The sequence below is a fragment of the Anomaloglossus baeobatrachus genome, chromosome 11, assembly GCF_048569485.1.
Source record: "Anomaloglossus baeobatrachus isolate aAnoBae1 chromosome 11, aAnoBae1.hap1, whole genome shotgun sequence".
NCBI lineage: Eukaryota > Metazoa > Chordata > Amphibia > Anura > Aromobatidae > Anomaloglossus > Anomaloglossus baeobatrachus.
This window is the reverse complement of record NC_134363.1, coordinates 144,118,067-144,141,322: the sequence shown is the minus strand read 5'-3', so window position 1 is coordinate 144,141,322 and position 23,256 is coordinate 144,118,067. Positions and strand designations below refer to the sequence as shown.

At 42.6% G+C, this 23,256-nt stretch overlaps 1 protein-coding gene across 4 annotated transcripts in view; it reads right to left on the bottom strand.

The window, feature by feature from the left end:
• Positions 1-8,169: 8,169 nt before the first annotated feature.
• The window catches only part of LOC142255679 (kazrin-like), a 130,315-nt gene continuing 115,228 nt past the window's right edge, over positions 8,170-23,256 (bottom strand). For 2 of the 4 annotated variants that reach the window (XM_075327115.1, XM_075327117.1), the window contains 3 exons: positions 17,129-17,318; positions 12,275-12,405; positions 8,170-9,798 (listed from right to left, as the gene is read on the bottom strand). In XM_075327115.1, coding sequence (XP_075183230.1) covers positions 9,631-9,798; positions 12,275-12,405; positions 17,129-17,318 — 489 coding nt within the window. In that variant the 3' untranslated portion in view covers positions 8,170-9,630. Of the gene's footprint in view, positions 9,799-12,261; positions 12,406-17,128; positions 17,319-23,256 lie in introns of all 4 variants that reach the window. The other 2 variants (XM_075327119.1, XM_075327118.1) reach the window with 2 other exon arrangements.

Genomic DNA, 23,256 nt, shown 5'->3' with positions numbered 1-23,256 from the left:
GCACTGTATAACTGCTAGATCTGCAGCAGAGAAAACATTGATTTTATCAAAATGACAGTAAACAGCTCAGTAAGTGACACATCGCTGGAATCAGGGCTTCTGTCTCTACATTAAGCTGCTCTCAGATGGGGGGAGCAAAAACCTGGTGACGCATTCCCTTTAAGGCTTTCTTCACACACAATTTTATAGCAGACTTGTAGAAGTGGCACTGTTGTCTTAAAGGGGTTTTCCAGTCCATTGTAAAGACTACGAGAAATTAATTAACTTTATATTTTGTTGTTATACGTTTGTTCTGTTCCTGAGCGGTCATGGTGGTCATTGCTGAAAATACAGAAATTTCCTGTGTGCGTTGAGCAGGACATAGCCCTGCATGCAGGAGGCAGCACTTACAGGAGTGTGCTCTGAATGGTGAGGTCATGGGGGTGCATGGCTAATGCTCCTGGCCAAGATGTGAGTGACTGGGGATATGTACCAAGATGGAGAGTAGATGATGTAGAATGAAGGTTAGGGGGGAAAAAAAACCTCTTGGCAGTGATTTATCCACCTTGAGACTATGAGTCTCAGGATGATGCTTTGTAGGGGGAGTGGCCAGCTGTGGGGACAGATACAGATCTTGGGAAATGTTATGCACATGCGCACTGGCAAGTATAGCTTACTAGGATGGCTGCAAAAGGGGAGCTAAAAAGAAATTAGGCTTAGGAGTTTGGAAGCTTAGTACAGCAACAGCCAGATTTTGGTTTTTTTTTTCCCTGCGTGTGCCTGGAAACCCCCTCTAAGGCTGCCTACGTATCACAGTCAAGGTGTTGCCAAAAAACAAAAGACGGCAGCTAAAAGCATGGTTATAAGTGGCCTGGCTTTTAAAGGGTTGTCTCCTAGGGCCCTTTCACACTGCGTTATTACCTACGTTCACAGGTCCCGTCGGAGCATCAGTCCGAAATCCCCCACAAAACGTGTTTCAGGCGCATGCGCCAACGCAGTCATTGGCTATAATGGTGCGGATAAAGCGACAGTGTGCTCAGTCTTAAATCGTTTTCAGGCATATACGGTTTCTACAGTCTACTGCGTCTGGGTGTCCGCCTCCAGAAAGCGTATACGCCCGAAAATGGTGCAAGACAGAGGACACGGTTACACTGTCTGTACCATTCTAGTCAATGGCCCCATCGGCGCCTGCGCCCGAAACCAGTTTTGTGGGGGGTGGAGGGGTTCGGACAGAAGCTCCAACGGGACCAGTGAACACAAATAATAACAGTGTGAAAAGGCCCTAAGGGATAACTCTTTAAAGGCCAGGCCGGTTACAAACGTGCTTTTAGCTGCCCTCTGTTTTTTGGCAACACCTTGACAGTGTGAAAGCGGCCTTATTCATAGGATAGGCGATAACTTACTGAACGGAGTCAATTCACTATAAGAAATAAATCTGCGTGTAAACTCCAATTTACATTGAGTAATTACATTACTTTGGAGGTGTAGAATATTTTCCTTTTATTCACCAGGGTAATGCCTTGAAATGAATAGTCCTATTGAACATTACACGTGCACGCTCTGCACACCCATATTATCATACAGATTTCCATTGTGTCCTCATATACCATGGCTGTTACTCCTGTTTGCACATTGTATACTCACATGGTGTTTGCTGAAAATACAGATATTGATGTCAAATTAATTTGTTTGCAAAATGTTCTACTGTGCTGTAAGTCTAATATTAATTTATATAGCGCTTTACAGATGTGATAATCTCTGTCCCCATTGGGGCTCACAATCTACATTCCCTATCAGTATGTCTTTGAAGTATGAGAGAAACCCAGATAAAAATGGGGAGAACATACAAACTTCTTGCAGATGATGTCCTTAGTGGAATGATCTGTTGCAATCCAAGTAAACACGACATTGTGAACATGGCGGGCAAAAAGTTGTTAAGACGAAAGTATAACTGGTCAGACTATTTTAATTCACATGGGTCAATTGTAACATCTTTGATTGGTAACTTGTGTCTTCAGCAAGGACTTTGAGAAGATAGAACTTGGCTTCTTCATATAATATAAACTTGCATGTAAATATAATAGGAGGCCACAAGGGGGAGCTGTTGAGCAACAAACTTCAAAGCTATTCCTCATTCTAGCTCAGTCCAGGATCTGCAGTAACAGATTGAATGTCATTTCTCTGGATGTGTCTTAACCCCTTGAAAGCCAACATATAATGCAAAATATTAATGCACAGTATTGGTACAATGGTAGAGACTGTTTCCTCTAAATGGCACATGGTAGGTAAGGAACTCTGTTACACAATATATGTTCAGAGTGCTAAAACCTGAGCTTTCTGGTAGAAGTATGCATTACCCATAGAATCAAATAGATAAAAAAAAAGGTAAATAAAAAAAAGTCCTATTGTCTCAATGGCAATGTTTATCTCCTCCTGTTGATATGTCTGCGTCATATACTACCATGTTTCCCCAAAAATAAGCCCTAGCAGGAAATTTTTAGGCTTTTTTGGAGTATGCTTATAATATAAGCCCTACTCCAAAAAATAAGCCCTAGTTGTGGTTTAATAAGTGTCCAGGCACCTAAAAAAGTTAAAAGAATACAGCAAAACACTTCAATGAAGAAAGCAGACACCCCTAAAAGAGTATACAACCCCACAACCACCCCCCCCCCCACCAAAAAAAATAAATAAAATGTTGGACACACCGGACTCTAAACAGTTACAGTCAGCAAGTGCCGATTGTGTATGGGCTCTCCCACAGAGATCTGAGTTGCTGTACGTACACACACACACTTCTTTTTTTTTGCTGCTTTTTTGGGTGGTTTTGGTTCCAAAACTGCATGCATTTCCTTTCCCAGCAAAAGTCTATGAGATTTTCTGTTTTTCTGTCCATATGTTGCAGCTTTTTTTTTTTTTTTAGCTGCGTCGTTGTGGTTACCACTAAAGATGCAGCATGGTAATTCTTTCTGCATTTTGCCAGTGTTTTTGAGCCCTTCCAGTCAATAGATTTGACTTAAAACACACTGGGCAAAAAAAGCAGAAAAAAAATGCTGTAAAACTTGGCAAAAAAAAAAAAGAATGCTGAGGGTGCGTTTTTTTGGGACCAAAAACATGCATCTTTGTGGTCACCCCACACATAGCCCAACCATGCACAAGTGATACTGCTTCCGCTCACCAGGGGGAGCAATTGTTGTGAAACGTATGTGAGAGGAGCCCATTCACTTGCCAAATCTACATGTCTGGGGTCTGGTCAGTACGAATCTTCGGGGAAAGGGGGTGAGGGGGTCTGCCTGCTAATGGGGGTACTAGATTAGGAAGGACAAGCACAAATTGTCTCATCTGTGAAGACAGTGATGAAAAAACAGGAAAAATAGCCTGCTCACATGGAGGGGATGTGTGAGACACAACCACTATTGAAGCGACTGGTGACAGTTGCAGCAGCCCCTACAGCATGAAGTGTAGAAATTGGAGATGAAGGGTTAAAAGCCGCGCTGCTGTCCACAAAATTGTGGGGCTAGACAGTGATTTTAGTCAACGCATTTCAGAGTTGAAAACTCCATCAGAATTGTCCTCCGAGTTTTCAACTCTGAAACGAGTTTCCAGCACCAGCATTTTGTGGACAGCAGCGCGGATTTTAACCCTTCATCTCCAATTTCTACACTTCTTTTAGGGGTAAATAAGACCTACCCTAATAAGCCCTAGCAAATTTTTCTAGGCAAAATATAATATAAGACCCAGTCTTATTTTCAGGAAAATAGTCGGAGCTTTCCTTGCATTCAACAAACCTATGGGTTTAAAAAGGGGTTGACGATCAAATGGTACAACAGGTTATCAACCTTGATTGTTGGGGGTCCAACACCAATCAGCTTTCGGGGCACCTGATCAGTGGAGGTTCCAGGTATAGATCCTCTCTGATCTGATATTTGCCCGGTGAACCCCTTATACATGTTCGGCTACAATCACAGCATGTTAGGGAAACATGACTTTCCCACCCATAAAGATTGGCTTGAGTATACAAAACGTTCAATAGTTGGAACAGTTATTTACGAGGTGCTGCAAGGTGCTGGGGGAGGGGAATTTGGACAAGAGATGCAGTCCGTATTCGAGATAATAGATTTCCAGATAAAAAGCAATGTTACTTTCTTTGAGATAATGTGTCTGTAGGGAATCAACTCCAGAGCCAAACCACAGGAAAGAAGGGTCACGAAAGGTTGATGGGAAAACATCTCAGAAATGTTCTGTACAGAAAACAAAAAGCCAAAAAAAAACTGAACAGAGAATTCGGTCTTTATTGAAAAGGACTCTGTGGTCCAGAGACAAATTGGGTATTACCGGGTGACACCTACCGTGTGCCACTTGTGTATTTTTTTTACTATAATTATTATTGTTATTATTTATAGAGCACCATGGATTCCATGGTGCTGTACATGAGAAGGGGTTACATACAGAATACATGTACAAGTTACAATAGACAGACTGGTACACAGGGATGAGGACCCTGCCCTTGCGAGCTTACATTTATATGATATTGGGAAGGAGACCGTAGGTGGCGTGAAGGTGAGGCGGCACCTCCGGCAGTGGTGAGGCGGTAGCTCCGGCAGTGGTGAGGCGGCAGACTATAAGCATTTCTGAACAGATGAGTTTTCAAGTTCCATTTGAAGCTTGCAAGTGTAGCAGATAATCTGACGTGTTGAGGCAGCAAATTCCAGAAGAAGGGGGATGCTCGGGAGAAGTCTTGGAGATGGTTGGATGAGGAGTGAATGAGTGAGGAGGAGAGAAGGAGGTCTTTGGTGGACAGGAGATTACTTCGGAGAAATATGGAGGAGACAGATTATGGACAGCTTTGTAGGTCAGTGTTAGTAGTTTGAATTGGATATGGTGGAAGATTGGGAGCCAATGGAGGGATTTGCAGAGGGGAGAATTGTGGTGGTAGGGAAGAGTAAGGTGGATCAGTCAGGCAGCAGAAATAAGGATGGACTGGAGAGGGGCGAGGGTGTTATCAGGGAGGCCACAGAGGAGGATGTTGCAGTAATCCAGGCGGGAGATTATGAGGGCATGCACTAGCATTTTTGTAGAGGAAAGGACGGATTCTGGAAATATTTTTGAGTTGAAGACGGCAGGAGGTGGTGAGGGATTGGATGTATGAACAACCCAGGGTTGAAGGTCACGCAAAGGCAGAGACCTTTGGGTACTGGGGAGAGCGTGATGTTATATTGTAATAGATCAGGTAGGGAATTTAGGTCAGATGGAGGAAAGATGATTAGTTCAGTTTTGGCCACATTGAGCTTTAGGAAGCGAGAAGAAGGAGGATATGGCCGATAGACACTCTGGGATTCTGGACCGTAGAGAGGTGACATCTGGGCCAGAGCAGTAGATCGGAGTGTCATCAGCAAATAGGTGGTACAGGAAGCCATGGAACTTCATGAGTTGTCCCAGGCCAAATGTGTACCTTCCAAACCATTAATGAACCACAAAAAAAAAAAAAAAAAAAAATAGTTAAAATCTCACACAAAGGGGACATAAAATAAAAACAATCAACCCGCAATATTTTAAAATAAGCTTTATTTGTTTCTTTTTGCCTTCATGCCTTTAGATTTTCCTCCCGCTCAGCTCGGAGGGCGAGGTTTATATAACTAATGAAACCAATCTTTAAACTATGTATTCTCGTTCTCTTAAATAGATCATTTTCTTAGTAACATTTTAATTTATTTTTTTTTATTTCCTAAGCATGTAATGAAAAATACTAAACCATGAGCTTTTTTTAAAAAAATAAAACACAGGAGGAAATAAACAAAAAAAACCCTTTATAAAACATTTTCGTCTAAAACACAGAAATTCAGTTTCCTTTTCGTATAGCTCAGACGGATCCCTTTAAAAAGCTGTAACGTCTTTAAGCCACTGATTACCGGTGATCACACGTACATCATAGGAACGAGAAAACATTTTCAGGTTTATTTTTATTATTTAAACTAAATATCCCTTTTAAATAGGGTGCACTAAATTCAAAAATACCATCTAACATTATCAAATGTTTCATGTTACAGTTTTCAGGAGGTTGACATTCATTTTTCTTGTCCCCAAAAAAATAAGATTACAGTAAAATTGGCAGCAATATACTTCACTCATCTAGACATTAGTAAAAAGGGTAAAAAAAAAAAAAAAAAAAAAAAAAAAAAAAAAAAAAGACCTCAAAGAGGCGACCACAGGCAACTCAGTCTGAAAACTAGATAGTAAATATATATTCTAAGTTTCTTGCGCAGAATAAATTTTGAAAAAAATGAGAAATATAATTCTGCTGCTGCCATGGCTGCCTGACCCAAAATTTCTGTATTATAATGAAAACCAAAGACCAATAAAAGCAAATTTTAAGGTTTTTTTTTTTTTGTTTCGCACCAAGCAAATTGGACTTATCCAGGGTTGTATACATAATGTTCAAGAATCATACAATGTCATGAGTAATAGACTTTACCATCCAAGGCGGCGCCCGTTTTAATGGCTTTTTAGATAATATTTATATATAGTTTTTGTATAGTGGTGGTTTAGGTAAAAATTATATATGTCAGAAATGCGGATACCAGAAAAAAAAAAAAGGGGGGGTGGGGGGTGTTAAATGTTCCCAGAGAGATTAAAAGGTGTTCATACACCCTAAATGACGGTCAGCTGGGTCTCTCGAATTCTCCATACACATGGACGCTTGGCAGAGCATTCATGTGTCCGCTACGGAGAGAGTGGAGAAAGCCGCTGCCAGACTTCTCGGCAGAGGCTTATCTGCCCTGAAGACAAAAGGATTGGCTATTGATATTCCAACTGCCCGAACTAGGTCTCTACCGGACATCATCTGTTGGGGGAAAAGTTGGGATGCTCCATACACACTTGCTGGTCAGCTGATGCTGTCGAAAATTGCCCATTTCTATCCTCTTACATCTAACGTGTATGGGAACCATAAGGCCTTTTAAATGGGGCAATGATTCCCCCCAGCAAGCATTTGTTTTTAATAATAGCCCCATGAAACCATGCTTTAGTGGTCAAACAACAAAATGAGAAAACACCCAGTAACCCCCTAAGGCTACATGACTGACAATATTTGGGCATGGAGGAAATAAAAATATATCTTATCTGCATTGAAAACATGGCAAATAAATAGCTCTAATCCTTTATGGGCAGAAACTTTAAAGTACACATATGAACCCCGTACTGGAATGATATCAATTTCCAGGACTCGACAATTAGGCTAGGTTCACACATTGCGTATTTGGGGCGATCTTTTCACATGGTGCCAACAGAGTAGACGAGTTAGAACTTAAAAGGGTTGTCCACTATTGATTCCACGTTTCCCCCAGGTAAAATAATAAAGCCTATACGCTCTTCCCGTACCGGTGCTGTTCCAGCAGTGCTGGGGCTCACGTTGGGTTGTGACATCACACAAGCCCCACATCCAATCTGAGCCAGCTTCCTTCTCCCCGCCTTTGGACCAAATGAACAATAAACAGGAAGTGAGAGCAGCCATAGCGCTCACTTCCTGCTGATTAACCCGTTCGGTCCTAAAGCAAGGAGAAGGAAGCGGACGCTGATTGGATATGGGGCTCGCACGACATCTCAACCCAACGTGAGCCCCAGCACTACTGAGACAGCACCGGTATGGGAGGAGAATATAGGCTTTATTATTTTAATTTGGGGGAAACGTGGAATCAGAAGGGGTTATCCTACTAATTGATAACCCCTTTAAAGTTCTAACTCATCCACTTTGTAGTTACTGTAAAATGTTGAATGTTTGCAGCAAATATGCAGCGCCAACAAAGTGGATAGTTAGGACTTAAAGGGGTTCCACATGTTTCCCCCCTGGGTAGAATAAAGCCTATACTTGCTTCCCGTACTGGTGCGGTTCCAGCGGTGACACGTGGGGTTGTCTCATCACGTGAGCACGACGTCAAAATCAGTGTCAGCTTCCTTCTCTTTGCTTTCGGACCAAACGCATTAACAGGAAGTGAGCGCTATTGGCTGCTCTCACTTCCTGTTTATCGTTAATTTGGTCCGAAGGCAGATAGAAGGAAGCCGGCGCTGATTGGACGCGGGACTCGTGAGGTCACAACTCATGTGAGCCCCGGCACCGCTGGAACAACACTGGTACGGGAAGCAAGTATAGGCTTTATTATTTTACCTGCGGGAATTTAGATTACAGGTTTGGGTTTGTTTGTTTTTTAATTTAAAAATCCGGAACAAATACTCATTGTGTGAACCTAGCCTTATAGGCAGAGGTCTTCCTTCACTGGCTCTTGGTGACCCACACAATTAAGGCCTGACGAGTGGGGGAGGGGGTGGTAAATGGTGTATTTTAAGTGTCTGCTTGTTTTAGAACATGATTAGCAATTAAAAACAGGGTTGACTTAGGGAAAAAAAGAAAAAAAAAAATTAAACAATGTTTTATAAATAGTAATAAAGTACATCAGATGATCAGAACCTACATACAAGGATTAAAAAGACCATAAATACTGTGGAGATGGTAAAAGTTGGATTTCGGAAGACATAACCAAGTGACTATTAAATATTTAAGTTATACGTGCGATTTTGGTTGAGCTGCATTATAATTGTGACTGAGCCCACTTGCCCGATGCATTAATGACGGGGAGAGGGGGCCGCAGCTATAGAATACATGATATAAACATACCCTTCATCCTTTAGGAAAAATAGAACTTCAACATTTACTTTTCTTTATAATTTAGATATAACAACTTTGTGCATTTATGCAAATAAATAAAAAAAAAAAATATAAAAAATTAAGGAAAAAAGGAAAAAACTATTTATCTGGCAGGCATTACAAAGATTAAAGAGTGACTGCTGCCGGTACAGTGCAAGTAGCCATTTAGTGGTCCGAACCGAAAAAACCTATCCTTGTAACAATGACGCTTCTAAAACACTCTGTGCTGCAGATACATCACCATATCCAGATGGACCGATAGGCAAAATATTGGTTTAGTCCTGGCTGTTTTATTTTTTTTTGCCCTGTGTGTAAGCAAAAAAAAAAAAAATGAAATATCGTAATACTTCATTCGAGAAAGTTGGTTGAACTTCCCGAATAAAGATCTGTATATCTATATATATATTTTTTCTTTTCTTTACAAAGCGCTGGCACACCCCTGAAACAGGATAATGTCATTTTTTTAAAACATTTTGCAGATACAGAATGCATCACACCATGGGTTAAAAAAAAATAGCGTTCGGACAAGACACTACAAGCACAAAGTGCACGGTTTTCGTTATTTACAAATACACAGTAGTTTTTCAAGTTTCAAAAAAGGAAAAAAAATTAAAAAAAAAAAAAAAAAGCTAGAGCCACTTCCCAACTAAAAAAAAAAAAATAAAAATAAAAAAACACCAAAAAATTATAATAAATCCGGTAAAGACAAAAAGTTACAATACAACAGCATCGCTAATAAAGGACGACAATCAACATCTTTATACACTCCGTTATGTACAGCAATTACAGAACCTGCGATGCAAAGTATAAAAAAAAAAATGAAAAACAAAAACCCAAAAACAAACAAAAAAGTCCAAATTGAATAAAAAGGCTCACTTGACTGCTTCGGGCTTTGTAAACGGGCAAATACACCCTTTCACATATACACACATAGAATAAGCAGATTTCAGAGACAGTCACCAGTCCGCATCCTCTTCAATGTAATAGTCAGGTGTCGTACCATCAAAAAGACCAGGGTCTAAGGATTTCCTCTGTTTTCCCCTTGCAAAAACTCGTGAAATGGACCCAAAACCCATCTTCTCTTTCTTCTTCTTCCTTTTCTGGTCCTCCAGGTCTTCTAAAGACTGGAAAATTAAGAAGGAAAAACAAGACATTATCACAGATATTTCAACTTTGGGTACATGTAATCATGCTCATGGGTATATAAAGCCTTATTGTACAGAAGCAAAGGGGGTCAGGAGAAGGTTACTGTGGGAATTCTATGAGGACGCATGCATTGCTGCTTAATTGTGCCAAACACCAACCATGCAAATTCTTCAATCGTCTCACTATAAAAGCAACACCTTAAAGTGCAGAGTCAATAATCGTAAACAATCTGTTCACACTCCTGTCCCCCCTATTTGATCTAATGCAGGAGATACCAGTGGTGCTGAAGTAAGAAGAGGCTGCTCACACTCCTGTCCACCCTATTTGATCTAATACAGGAGATACTAGTGGTGCTGAAGTAAGAAGAGGCTGCTCACACTCCTGTCCACCCTATTTGATCTAATACAGGAGATACCAGTGGTGCTGAAGTAAGAAGAGGCTGCTCACACTCCTGTCCACCCTATTTGATCTAATGCAGGAGATACCAGTGGTGCTGAAGTAAGAAGAGGCTGCTCACACTCCTGTCCACCCTATTTGATCTAATGCAGGAGATACCAGTTGTGCTGAAGAAGAGGCTGCTCACCCTGTCTATCTGATCTAATACTGGAGAAACCAGCAGTGTTGAGGTAAGGAGAAGTGATCAAATTGCGGTCCACTCTCTGATATACTGAAGATACCAGGAGTGCTGAAATAAGAATAGGCTGCTCACACTGCTGTCCACCCTATCTGATCTAATACTGTAGGATTCAAGCAATACTGAAGTAAGAAGAGCATGTTCACATTGCTGTCTACCCCATCTGATCCAAAACTGGAGATATAGTAGTGCTGAGGTAAGAAGAGGCTGCTGACACTGTAGTTCACTGTCTATCTGATCTAATACCAGAGATACCAGTGGAGCTGAGGTAAGTAGTAGCTACTCACACTGCTGTCCAGCCTGTCTATCTTAACCAATACTGAAGATACCGGTGGTGCTGGGGTAAGGAAAAGCCGATCACACTGCTGTCCACGCTGTCTCTTGGAATGCAGAGTGACTACTAGAACTAAAGATAGTACACGATATAGGTTACCAAGCTACTACTAGGTCACAGTAACCAACCTACCAACTGCAGGCTGAGAGGGATTTACTAATTAAAGACAGTCTGGAATTTATAAATTAGTGTTCTCCAACTCCAGTCTTCAAGAGCCACCAACAGTGTATGTTTTCAGGATTTCTTTAGCAATGCACAGGAAAGTTCATAACTCCTCCCCAGGTGCGGGCGATTGCACGAATCCTCCCCCTGCGCGGGCGACTGCACGAATCCTCCCCCTGCGCGGGCGACTGCACGAATCCTCCCCCTGCGCAGGCGACTGCACGAATCGTCCCCCTGCGCAGGCGACTGCACGAATCGTCCCCCTGCGCAGGCGACTGCACGAATCCTCCCCCTGCGCAGGCGACTACACGAATCCTCCCCCTGCGCAGGCGACTGCACGAATCCTCCCCCTGCGCAGGCGACTGCACGAATCCTCCCCCTGCGCAGGCGATTGCACGAATCCTCCCCCTGCGCAGGCGACTGCACGAACCCTCCCGCTGCGCAGGCGATTACATGATCACCTGTGCAGTACTAATGAAATCCTGAAAACATGCAGTGTTGGTGGCTCTTGAGGACTGGCGTTGGGAGCATTGTTATATATAATGACATTTCCTTTAGTTATTTTTTTCTACTCCTGGAGAACCCCTTTAAGCTGTCCTAATGTTCTTTGACAATTTTCTGACTCCAGGTTAACTGGAAGGCAAGCACCAAAACCCCCCATCTGATTATATCCATGTATTCAGTGATCCAAATAAATTGTGTTTTAGCACCAACACTACAGGGAATCTAAAATTTTAAAGGCCGCACTCTTCAATGTATTTTTTACGAGATCCGTACTAGGCCTACGTATGTTCCTGATTTTTAGGATTTTAGGGGCCTAAAACATATAGCTGAGCTTGTACAATGACTAAGGGAGTCCCCTACACTAAAGTCCTATAGGCACGGTGTCCCACCGTATGGTGGCAACGTTATGATTTGTGCACATAAACCTAAAGAAATCCAGACCCATAAGACAAACGACAATTCCTGGGAATGGGCTATGACCCGAGCGTTTGCATTATTAGCATTCAGGTTGCGTATTCATCTGACAAAATCAGCGCTCAATGAATTCATCAACGAGTTCCTTTCTTCCCGTTCCTGTAGAAGGGACTCAGCTGTATATGTCAAGCCCGTGTAACCAGCAAACGGCACAAGCAGGAATCTGCAGCATTCCCGCTAATGAAACACAACAGTCTCTCTGCCCCCTCACCGTGCACCCATCTATTCAGCAAGGCATGCAGCGTACATACTGACAGCAGCGTATAAACAAGTAAAAGGATGTGAATAATCATTCTCGGATGAAGGGAAAAAAGTAGAGAAAAAGAGACCTACACTACCGTCTTACATTGCAGAGGGAATGTGTTCGGTGTCTCGGCGAGTTGATGTCACTCGGTGTTGATGACCTGTCGCCCTCTGCAGCAGATGCATCCGAGATTACCGATGGTTGTCTTGAATGACACGGGCTTACTCTGACGGCTAAAAGGAAAAGCAATATGGAAAAAGGAGCCGTGAACGTGTATATAACTCTATAGGCATGAGATATAGAGAATACAAGACTGAAGCCAATGAAAACGAAATCAAGGCGCAACCATTTTTTTTCGACCAGAGAACCAAATAATACAATGGAGAGATCATAGCTTCTCAGATGGTAAAAGTTCAAAATGCTGTCATAAAAAAATCCCCAAAAACACAGTAATTGCCAATTTTTTGGAATCTAAATATTTTTGGCACTCCAGAATTCCAACATTGGAGGCCGTACAACAAATTCTAGCTGAATTATCAAAGGCAACCTTTTACCGAATTCATGGTGCCCAAACCACAGGCAGCAGAAATCAGATTCTGGCTGAACCACTGCAACCAGGTATACTTTGAAGATACAATGGAAAAGGAAGGAAAGGATCCGGCACAACCTCTTCTTAGAATAAAAACAACATAATCTTTATTTCAAAGTATTAAAAATACCATCCGTGAAAAGCGAAAGATGTTAATCCATGGGAGCTTTACGCGTTTCGGACTTCAGTATAAAAACAAAAAGAGTCCTTAATCATAAGTACTTAAAGAGTCCTTAATCATAAGTATGATTAAGTACTTATGATTAAGGACTCTTTGTTTTATACTGAAGTCCGAAACGCATAAAGCTCCCATGGATTAACATCTTTCGGTTTTCACGGATGGTATTTTTAATACTTTGAAATAAAGATTATGATGTTTTTATTCTAAAAAGAGGTTGTGCCGGATCCTTTCCTTCCTTTTCCATTGTTTCTGACCGGTTGGGACTCACCGGTGGATTCCTGGCACCCGCAAAGATCAGCAGCCCGGGCAGCAGGTGAGCTGAAGAAATTCTTCTCCATACTTTGAAGATACCACTGCAGGCGATTAACAGGGCCCTTACATAGTGAAAGACCAGGCAATGACCTATAGTAGCGTTGCGAAGAGCTTGGAATGTGGGTCGAACTCTATTACCTTCATCTCTGCTGATGGTCTCCAACAGATCTTTATAGGGCATCTGTCAGTAGGGGCAACTCCTAAATAGTCTTTATTGGCATGTACATCTTAGAAGGTTCAATAAAATGAGATCTTGATAATTGCAATTTGAGATTTTATTCCAGAGAAATCATTTTATTCTTAACATGTAAATGAGCTGTTAAGATCTATGGGCGGGACACCGATCTCCCAGAGAATCGGCTTCCAGAGATTGTTAAAAATGAAAGGGAGTGTTTGCCAGTGTGAGACATGTAATGACTGACAGTCTGCTCTCCTGATCTACAGCTCTCACACTGGTAATGCCACGTTTCATTTAAAATAAGCTCTGTATATAAATTCTCAGGGAGATCCATGTCCAGTCCAAAGATCCTAACAGCTCATTTACATGTTAAGAAAAAAAAAAAAAAAAAAAGAAAAAGGATTTCTCTGGCGTAAGATTGCAAATAGGAAGATTAAGAACTTGATATCTACAATCTGACATTTTATTCCAGGGAAATTCTTTTTTCCCCCCTTTTTCTTAACAAGTAAATGAGCTGTTGAGATCTATGGGCCGAACACAGATCTCCCCAAGAATCTGTCTACAGAGCTAATTTTAAACGAAACGTAGTGTTACTAGTATGAGACATGTAGATCAAGTGAACAGACTGTCAGTCATTACATGTCTCACACTAGTAACACCCTCTTTCATTTCCAATACGCTCTATAGACAGATTCTCAGAGATTGGTGTAAAGTCCATGGATAGTAACAGCTTATTTACCGTATTTTTCGGACTATAAGACGCACCGGACTATAAGACGCACCCTGGTTTTAGAGGAAAAAAATAGGAAAATAAAATTTTAAGCAAAAAATGTGGTCATGACACACTGTCATGGGGCGAGGATCTGCTGCTGACACTGTTATGGGGGTAATGTCCCCAAATTCTCTACTAAGGTGCCGCATCCTGGTAATGATCCTCCCTGCCTGGTATATACAGTATATGTCCCTCATCCTGCTATATACCGTAATCCTGCCATATGGCCGCATCCTGCTATATACTGGCATGTGGCCGCATCCTGCTATATAACCCATCATGGCATATGGCCCCATCCTGCTCATAATATGCCCCATCCGGCTCATATGCCCCCATCCGGCTCATCATATGCCCCCATCCGGCTCATCATATGCCCCCATCCGGCTCATCGTATGCCCCCATCCGGCTCATCATATGCCCCCATCCGGCTCATCATATGCCCCCATCCGGCTCATCATATGCCCCCATCCGGCTCATCATATGCCCCCATCCGGCTCATCATATGCCCCCATCCGGCTCATCATATGCCCCCATCCGGCTCATCATATGCCCCCATCCGGCTCATCATATGCCCCCATCCGGCTCATCATATGCCCCCATCCGGCTCATCATATGCCCCCATCCGGCTCATCATATGCCCCCATCCGGCTCATCATATGCCCCCATCCGGCTCATAAATGCCCCCATCCTGCTCATAATATGCCCCCATCCGGCTCATAATATGCCCCCATCCTGCTCATAATATGCCCCCATCCGGCTCATAATATGCCCCCATCCGGCTCATAATATGCCCCCATCCGGCTCATCATATGCCCCCATCCTGGTGTATGGCCGCATCCTGTGGCACATAAAAAAATAAACGTTCATACTCACCTCACTTTACCTCACTCCCTGCAGCATCGCTCGTCCTCCCGTCTGTGTCAGCGGCAGCGCCGCTGATTGGAGCCGTCCCCATTACCCTGCTGGATCGCGATCATCTCCTGTGTCTGTGCCAGTGTCCCGGCGGCTGCGTGTGGACACGTGCGCACAGCGATGACGTCATCGCTGTGCGCGCCGCTAGTCTCCACTCAGCTGCCGGCACAAACACAGGAGATGATCGCGACCCAGCAGGGTAATGGGGACGGCTCCAATCAGCGGCGCTGCCGCTGACACAGACGGAAGGACGAGCGATGCTGCAGGGAACAGTGAGTACTGTACACTCACTGATTCACTGCTCCCCGCGCTGATGATGACGCGCGGGGAGCAGTGAATACAGCCGCACATGATCACTCCAGGCCGTAGTTGCCAGGGGTGATCATGCGAGCCGGCTGTTTATCCCCCGCCCATCATCCCGCCCACCTGTCAGCGCCGGCTTCAGCGCTGAGGGATGATGGGCGGGGGATGGGCGTGCATATTAAATGAGCGGGTCCATGTGGTCACGGCAGGCTGCTACAGCCTGCTCGTGCCCCCAATGACCCGCTCCACCGCAGCACCCACATTCCCCGCAGCCACATTCAGACCATAAGACGCACCCCCCACTTTCCCCCAACATTTGGGGGAAAAAAAGTGCGTCTTATGGTCCGAAAAATACGGTATGTGTTAAAGAAAAAAAAAAGAAGGATTTCTCTGGAATAAAATGTCAGATTGCAGATATCACGCTATTTTATTCATCTTCCCATGACCTATATGCCCAAATAGATGGCTTAGGAGGGTTAGTCCTATTGACAGACGTATATATTGTCTCTGAAGCAAAAACTCGACTGCAATCATGCAACCAGGGTCTGATTCACGCGGTCCGCAGCTTGGACGCCATTACTCAGGTGACCAGCTCCCTTTACATACTGAAAAGTGAATATTACGAACTATCTATACAGCTCAATACTGTCCAAAGCAGAGTGTTAGCATAGTAGATGACCATACAGATCAATGCTCTTTCAGCATATACTGTATAGTCCAGAGCAACAGCTGTAATTTGACAGTTAACCTGGAACATATTGTCCTTCACATTTCCCTCCAGCAGAACGGTTCTAGTAGGTTGGGTGTGAGATGTCTCGGCAGTAGTTTGAGGTCCATCTCAAAGTGAATCAGTACCTTCAAAGAACTACTGCCGAGACATCTCACACAACCTACCAGAACCATGCTTTTTACTGAAGAGGAGCAATAACTCAGGAACAGTATGGAAGCTCAATTGGTTATTTTGAGTCAAGGCTCCATATGGTAAATGCACACATTTGGTGAGGCTTTCCTGCGTATAAAATATCCAGAATAATTCAATAAAAGCTAAATTTATGAGATTTTTAAAATCACATCCGCATATTGCATACATTTTCTTTTGTGAAAAATAATCTAAAAACGCAAAGGCCGTCAATTTTTGTTTGAGAGATCGTTGAGGATTTCAACATTCTGGAAAGCGCAGGATGAATGTCTTAACACAATCTGCATTGTAAAACATGCAGATGTGATGTGGAAATGCTGTGGAAAATCCACGTCAAATATTCTACATGTGCAAGTACCATAAACGTTCAGTCCATGACAGGTAGCCGCTGATAATTTGTACTTTAGAAATCAAGCTCGTCCTGCTAGAAAAGAGCCATTTTGCACACATCACGTCTTTATCCAGCTTAGGCATGTTAATCGCTTTATGAATAAACCTGATCTAGAACCAAAGCACTAATAGTTGCGCCCAAATTGTATAATAATGGCAGCAATATATTATATGAATACCTAAAAAAATTATATATTTTAATGTTTGTGCCGTAAACAGAGCAAATATGCGCTGAGGAGCCGTTCTGGGAACCTGGCAGCTTTTCTGCTAATAACATATGCACCTAATTAGGCAAAGCATACTTAACCAAATAGTTTATACTCCGCAGGAACTCACAGGGTGTGATCGATCGCCCCCAATAATTCCCTTGGCTATGCAAGATCAATACTTCTAAACAAACCTTGCCGATCGGCAGTATGCTGCGGGTGCCCGTGGTACAGCGTTTGCTGGCTCTGACGGATGGCTGCAGTAAGCGGGAGATCCGCGTGCATTACCCATTCCTGGTTTCCATTTAGGACCGTTTCACCCGGCATAGCCAGTGAATGCCGCTTCGGGACATCTTTCGTGAGGGTTGATAAAGACTGCTTGGCCTACGAGCAAGAGAAAATAGCTGATCATCATGCCCTGGCATAAAAACAAAAAAAATAAATAAAAATTGAAAAGCACACACAAGGAAAAAATAAAATGAACAAATTAAGAAAGACGGCACAAAGAAAACTTTCCTGGTGGTCTTGGGAGGAAAGTGGTGTTGAATGTAACTAAGTATCTAGCCGCAGTCTGTACTATATCTAGTTGATTTTTTTCTTAGAGTTACTTACCTGACTAATATAAAACATTGAAGACCCAGAAATTGGCTGTAGTGGTCAAAGCCATTTCTATGGTCATGGCTAGACAACTTAACGTTGGCCAAGTAGGACTTCCATAGCTAATAAGCTAACATAATGGTCTCAAAACTGCAGATGTTCACTCAAATTACGATTCACAAAGCCTGATGATCTACATCTTACAACTATACTACAGTGTCGGTGTGTCTCCAGTACGCAAGGTGTTACATTGGGACAATTGCCAAGGTCTACAAAATATGGCAGTGGATACCTTCTTACTTCCACGTTAGGTCCATTACTGCTATCCCCAACATCCAACCTAACCAAGTGTCAACTTCTAAGCCAAATATTTCCCCCTGAAGCCAACTTTGTAGGTTCATGAACTTCACAGGTCCATGGTTTAAAGCACCCAAATCATGACATTGCTAACATATTGCTTATATGTAGGGCTCTCTATTAGGAATGTTTGACATACAAGGCCAATTCTCTGATCACTACCACGACCTAATTTCTACTTTTATAGTCTTAATGGCTTGACAACATAGATACTACCAGGGGTGGAATGATCGCGACTACAACCAGGCCCGGGGTTTAAGGCGCCCTTCCGGCCCCAGTCCCTGCCTCAGCTGCATGCGTGTCCAAGGCTGCACATCCAGCTGAAATGTATCGCAGCATAGAGACCAAAAAACAGAAGCCGGCAACTTTCATCGGCATCCCTGTGACTGAGATGGCGCATGATGAGGAGGTCATGCACTGCCATAGCATGGATGCCAATGAAAGCTGCTGGCAGCTGCAGGCCAGCTATAGAGGAGGACGCTACGTGGTGTGGGAGCCAGTGAGTACAGTATATACCAGGAAGGAGACAGTATATACCAGGAGGGGCAAATATATACCAGGAACATCTGACCAACATGCGGGGATGGGGGGCCCCAGGTCCAAATTTTGCACCGGGGCCCATCAAACCCTAGCTATGCCACTGGATACTAGGACAATATTTGCCAATAAATGACCTAACAAAGGCAAATAAAGGCTAGTTTAGGTATGCAGGAGTAGGTTTCTTGATAGCTTATATTATAATATTCCAATTTAGTATAGTCTTGTTTTAAGTGTGTAATAATCTAGACCTATTGAGCTTTACAAACGACATATAGCCGCAATAATGCATTAGTGTCACTAGAAGGTGAACTCACAAAGGAGAAGCACATTGCCCAAACCCTATGTCTTTGGTTTACTAAGAATTTGGGGAATTTCTTATTAATTTCCAGCTGTCCTAAACGAACCACAAAGTCCCAAAAGGTTTTCTACATTCTCAGCTGCCAAAAGACAAGTTTTATGGTTGCTTTCACAATACTCTGAAGGTCAACGGAGATTTCATTCTATTTCAGTTTTCACAAAACTTGGATAAATTGTAACCAAGTAAAGATTATAAAACACAAAATACAGTTCAACTAATAATAATGGCAGCAAGTATATCCGAGAAACAGAGCATTCATTATCCAAATAAAGAGCAACGCTACGGTTGGCGATTTATGGTTTTCATCTAAAGACGTTCATCCTCTGTTGATCATAGGTTATTTACAGGCTGTTCAGAAATAACCACCCTGTTTGATGAGAAGATTAAAAGCTCTTACATGCAATTTTTCCCCTAAAAAACATTTTGTTTTATGGATATGAATTGAGAGTAACTGATGAGGATATTCGGAAATGGAGAGGTAAGAAAAGAAAGAATGATGTTTTCATCTGAGAAGAGAAGGATGGACACTATTATGGACACTTTCCAGTTGAGGTATTAAGAAAGGAAAGAAAAAAAAAAATGGATGGAGGTTTCCCAGCTAAAGAAAAAAAAAAGGAGGGAAAATACAAAGGATAAAGGTTCCCAGATGAGGAGGAAAGGGGAGAATGGAAGAGAGATGAAGGTTCCAGCTTAGGAGAGTTGGAAGAATGGTTGGCAGTTATCAGCTGAGCAAAGATTAAAGAATGGATGGAGGTTTCCATATGAGGAGAGATGGATGGATGATTGAAGGTTTTCTGCTAAGAAAAGAAGAAAAATGGATGGAGTTTCCAGGTGAGTAAAGACCAAAGAATGGATGGAGGTTTGAAGCATAGTAGAGATGGATGGATGGTTGGAGGTTTCCAGCTGAGTAGAGATGGGTGGATGGACGGATGGAGATTTCCAGATGAGGAGACATAGAAGGATGGTTGAAGGTTTTCAGCTAAGAAAAGAAGTAAAAATGGATGGCGGTTTCCAGGTGAGCAAAGATGAAAGAATGGATGGAGGTTTCCAGCTGAGTAGAGATGGAAGAATGGAAGGAGGTTTCCAGCTGAGGAGGGAAGAACGGAAACAGAATGGATGGGGGGGATTCCAGTTGAGTAGAGAAAGATGGATGAAGGTTTTCAAATGAAGATTGATAGCTGAATGGAAGGATGGTAATTTACAATTGATGCACGGAGGTTTCCAATGGATGAGTAGAGGATCGAAGAAAAACCTGAGGTTCCCTGGTGGAGAGGAAAGGATGGATGGAGGGTTCCAGTTGAGGAGAGAAGGAAGGATGATTGTAAAGAGTATAGGAATGATGAATGGAGAGTCCCAGTTATAAAAGGAAAGATAGAAGTTCCCAATTAATCAGGAAACAAGAATGGATGGGGGTTCCCAATTGAATATGGAAGGAAGGGAAAAATAAAAAAAGAAGCACCTTGAGACTATGTGTAAGGGGGCGAGCAAACATAGTACCTCTGGTAGTAGCTTGGAGTGTGCGTTTGTATATGTGTATGGGGGGGGGGGTAAGTAGTAACGACTCCTCTACGTTCTGACATTGTAGTCCTGGCATACAAACAAACCTCTCCAAGGCTAGGCTGGAATTCATATATTAATTCTCCCAGCTTTTATCTGACAGAAGCCACAAATAATACAATATGTCAAAAATAAATACACAATTCTCTCTTTACTGGAAGCAGCTGCTTCTCTGTGGGAATGCGGCAGCATTTCATTACACCAGTCACTGCCTCCAAAGTGCAAATTAGAACACACCATCGGGGACAATTTTATTTGAGCAAAGTGTTTAGAAAAAAATGGAGCAACGTTGCGTTCCCACTGGGATATTTATCAAGACACTTACGATGGGGGAAAGTTATTTAGATGCAATATTTACTCTGTCTCATTTGTCTTGACATAGTGTTTACAGCTTATTTAAAATCAAAGGGCTCCATGTGGCGGTAGACTCCATAATTGCCCCCAGTGGGGCTGTAAAACTCTGATCTAGCCATAATCCTGCACATTTTGGTGAAATATTTGTGTCATTTCTGTTTTCTCTCCTGATAACATCTTAAGAAAGAGTGACAGTTTCAGTCCAGCTCTTCTCTAAATGGTCTTCACAGTCACATAGTAAGAGGGACCAGATGGCCAGGTACGACAATGAATCGGTGATCAGGACTAGGTCTGTGAATTTAAAGCCTTATCAGCAATTCAATCCTAGGTGTCCATGTACAGGGGAGGTAGAAAATACCAGATCTGTTTGAGATACAACCACTGAATGGACACGCGATTGTATTTTCACTAAGGGTGGTTTCACACATCCGGCATGTCGCCGGTTTTCTAGATCCGTCACACTCCAGTAAAGTGCAATACAGTACAATGGCATCGCGGTAAGTTCCAGTCACATACGGTTATGTGACCGGAGAATGTGACTGGAGCTTGCCTCGATGCCACCATTGTACTGTATTGCACTTTACTGGAGTGTGACGGATCCTGCAAACCGGCAAAATGCCGGATGTGTGAAACCACCCTAACCGTTAAATCTGTATATTGTTTATTTGAATGTACAATATGGTCATATGAATGATTCCAAATCTTTAATAATAAAGTGTAGCCCCGGATCAGAAAGAAATGGCTGTTCTGGTCCAAAACCAGCATCACACTCAACTAATGGACAGGTGGGGCATTGTTTTCGGAAGAGAAAAACTTTTTTCTTCTAATACTGGACAACCTTTGATACTTCTGCCTCAACCAAGGTTTGGCCTTGATATACATCTTAAGTCTATGAAGGACTCTTCAGTTCAATGTTTAAATGTAGGCATGGGTCACAAAGATGAATTACCCTTCTGTCAAGTTGGTCCAGTTTGCTCACAGATTATAATGGATTGTGGCATGGCATCAAATTCAACATAATCTAGGCTGAGTTATGAGCCCCCGAAGACATTGACTACCTTCCCAAGAATGCCAAAGCCAGCAGTGGTATTTACGGTTACGATGAAGGGTGGGGCGTTGCAAACTCAGAGTATTCCGATGAGGCCAAGTAACTTCCCGACGCCTATGGTGGTACTTCAACTTGCCATAATAGAGAGGTTACGGCCCTTTCAGCATTTCCTTTGCCCTGCACTGTTTGTTCCCCATCTAGATACTGTGTTTCCCCGAAAATCAGGCATATTTTTTGCTCTGAAAGATGCTCTAGGGCTTATTTTCAGGGAACGTTTTCTCTTTTCCCATGAACAATCCACATTCATGGACAAAAAAAAAAAAAAGAAAAATAAATAAAAATGTATTGAAATATCATCACATTCTGGAACAAACATTTTGTGTTAATCCTATTACTGGTTTAGATGTATATTTTCTTATCTGATCTGCTATTCTCATGGTGCAGAACCAGTCCAATAGAGGTGGGTACAGACCATATCTACACAGTATGTATTATTCTCTATGTACTGCTTAGTTTACCCAAAAATGAAAGCAGACAACCCTAAAAGAAGCACACTTACCAGATCCCAAACAATTAGAGTTGGCAAGTGAATGGGCTCTCACATACAAATGTACGTCGCAGTCAGGTCCCCCTGCATTCTACAGCGGTTGACTTCCGCGGAGTGATACTGGTACAACAGCTTTTTGTGAGAGTTGCACTGCAACTGGAATGGCGAGAGACCTGACAGGGACACAGATCTCTGTGTGAGAGCCCATCCATCATCAGCACTTGCCAACTGTAATTGTTTGGGGTCTGGTGAGTCCAATACTTTTTGGGAAGGGGAGGAGGGGCGGTGTCTACTTTGTTTAATGAAGTGTCCTGTTGTATTCTTTAACTTTTGTAGCTGCTTGGATACTTGCTTATGGAACCGTATGCTAGGGCTTATTTTTGGAGTAGGACTTATTTTAAGCATACTCAAAAAAGTCCCAAAAATCCTACTAGGGCTTAATTTTGGGGTAGGTCTTATTTTGGAGGAAACAGGGTACTTTGTAGAAAAATGCTTCTCAGTCTCATTCAACTGAATGCCACTGAGCTATCTGCACAATATTACAGTCGTCCGGGCATTGAACAAAAATTGGGACTCAGCGGCAAAAAATTGAGAAGTAGCCACAATGCTTCACAAAAATCAATAATGGACAATATGTGAGGACTAAACTCCTCTTGAAACTAACCAAAAATATTTTGGAAGAAAATGAAAGAGGGGGAAACATTTTCTTCCAGGTAAAAGCATAAAAGGATAAAATTACCGGTATGGGAAAACCCAAAGGTAATCTAAAGGGGGCTTTACACGCAACGGGGTCACGGAATTCGTGACGCACATCCAGAGTCATTAGCGACGTAGTTGCGTGTAACAGCTACGAGCGAGTGTTAACGATCAAAAATACTCACCTAATCGTTGATCGTTGACACGTCGCTCATTTATCAAAATCTCGTTGGTCGTTGTGGACGTAGGTTGTTCATCGTTCCTGAGG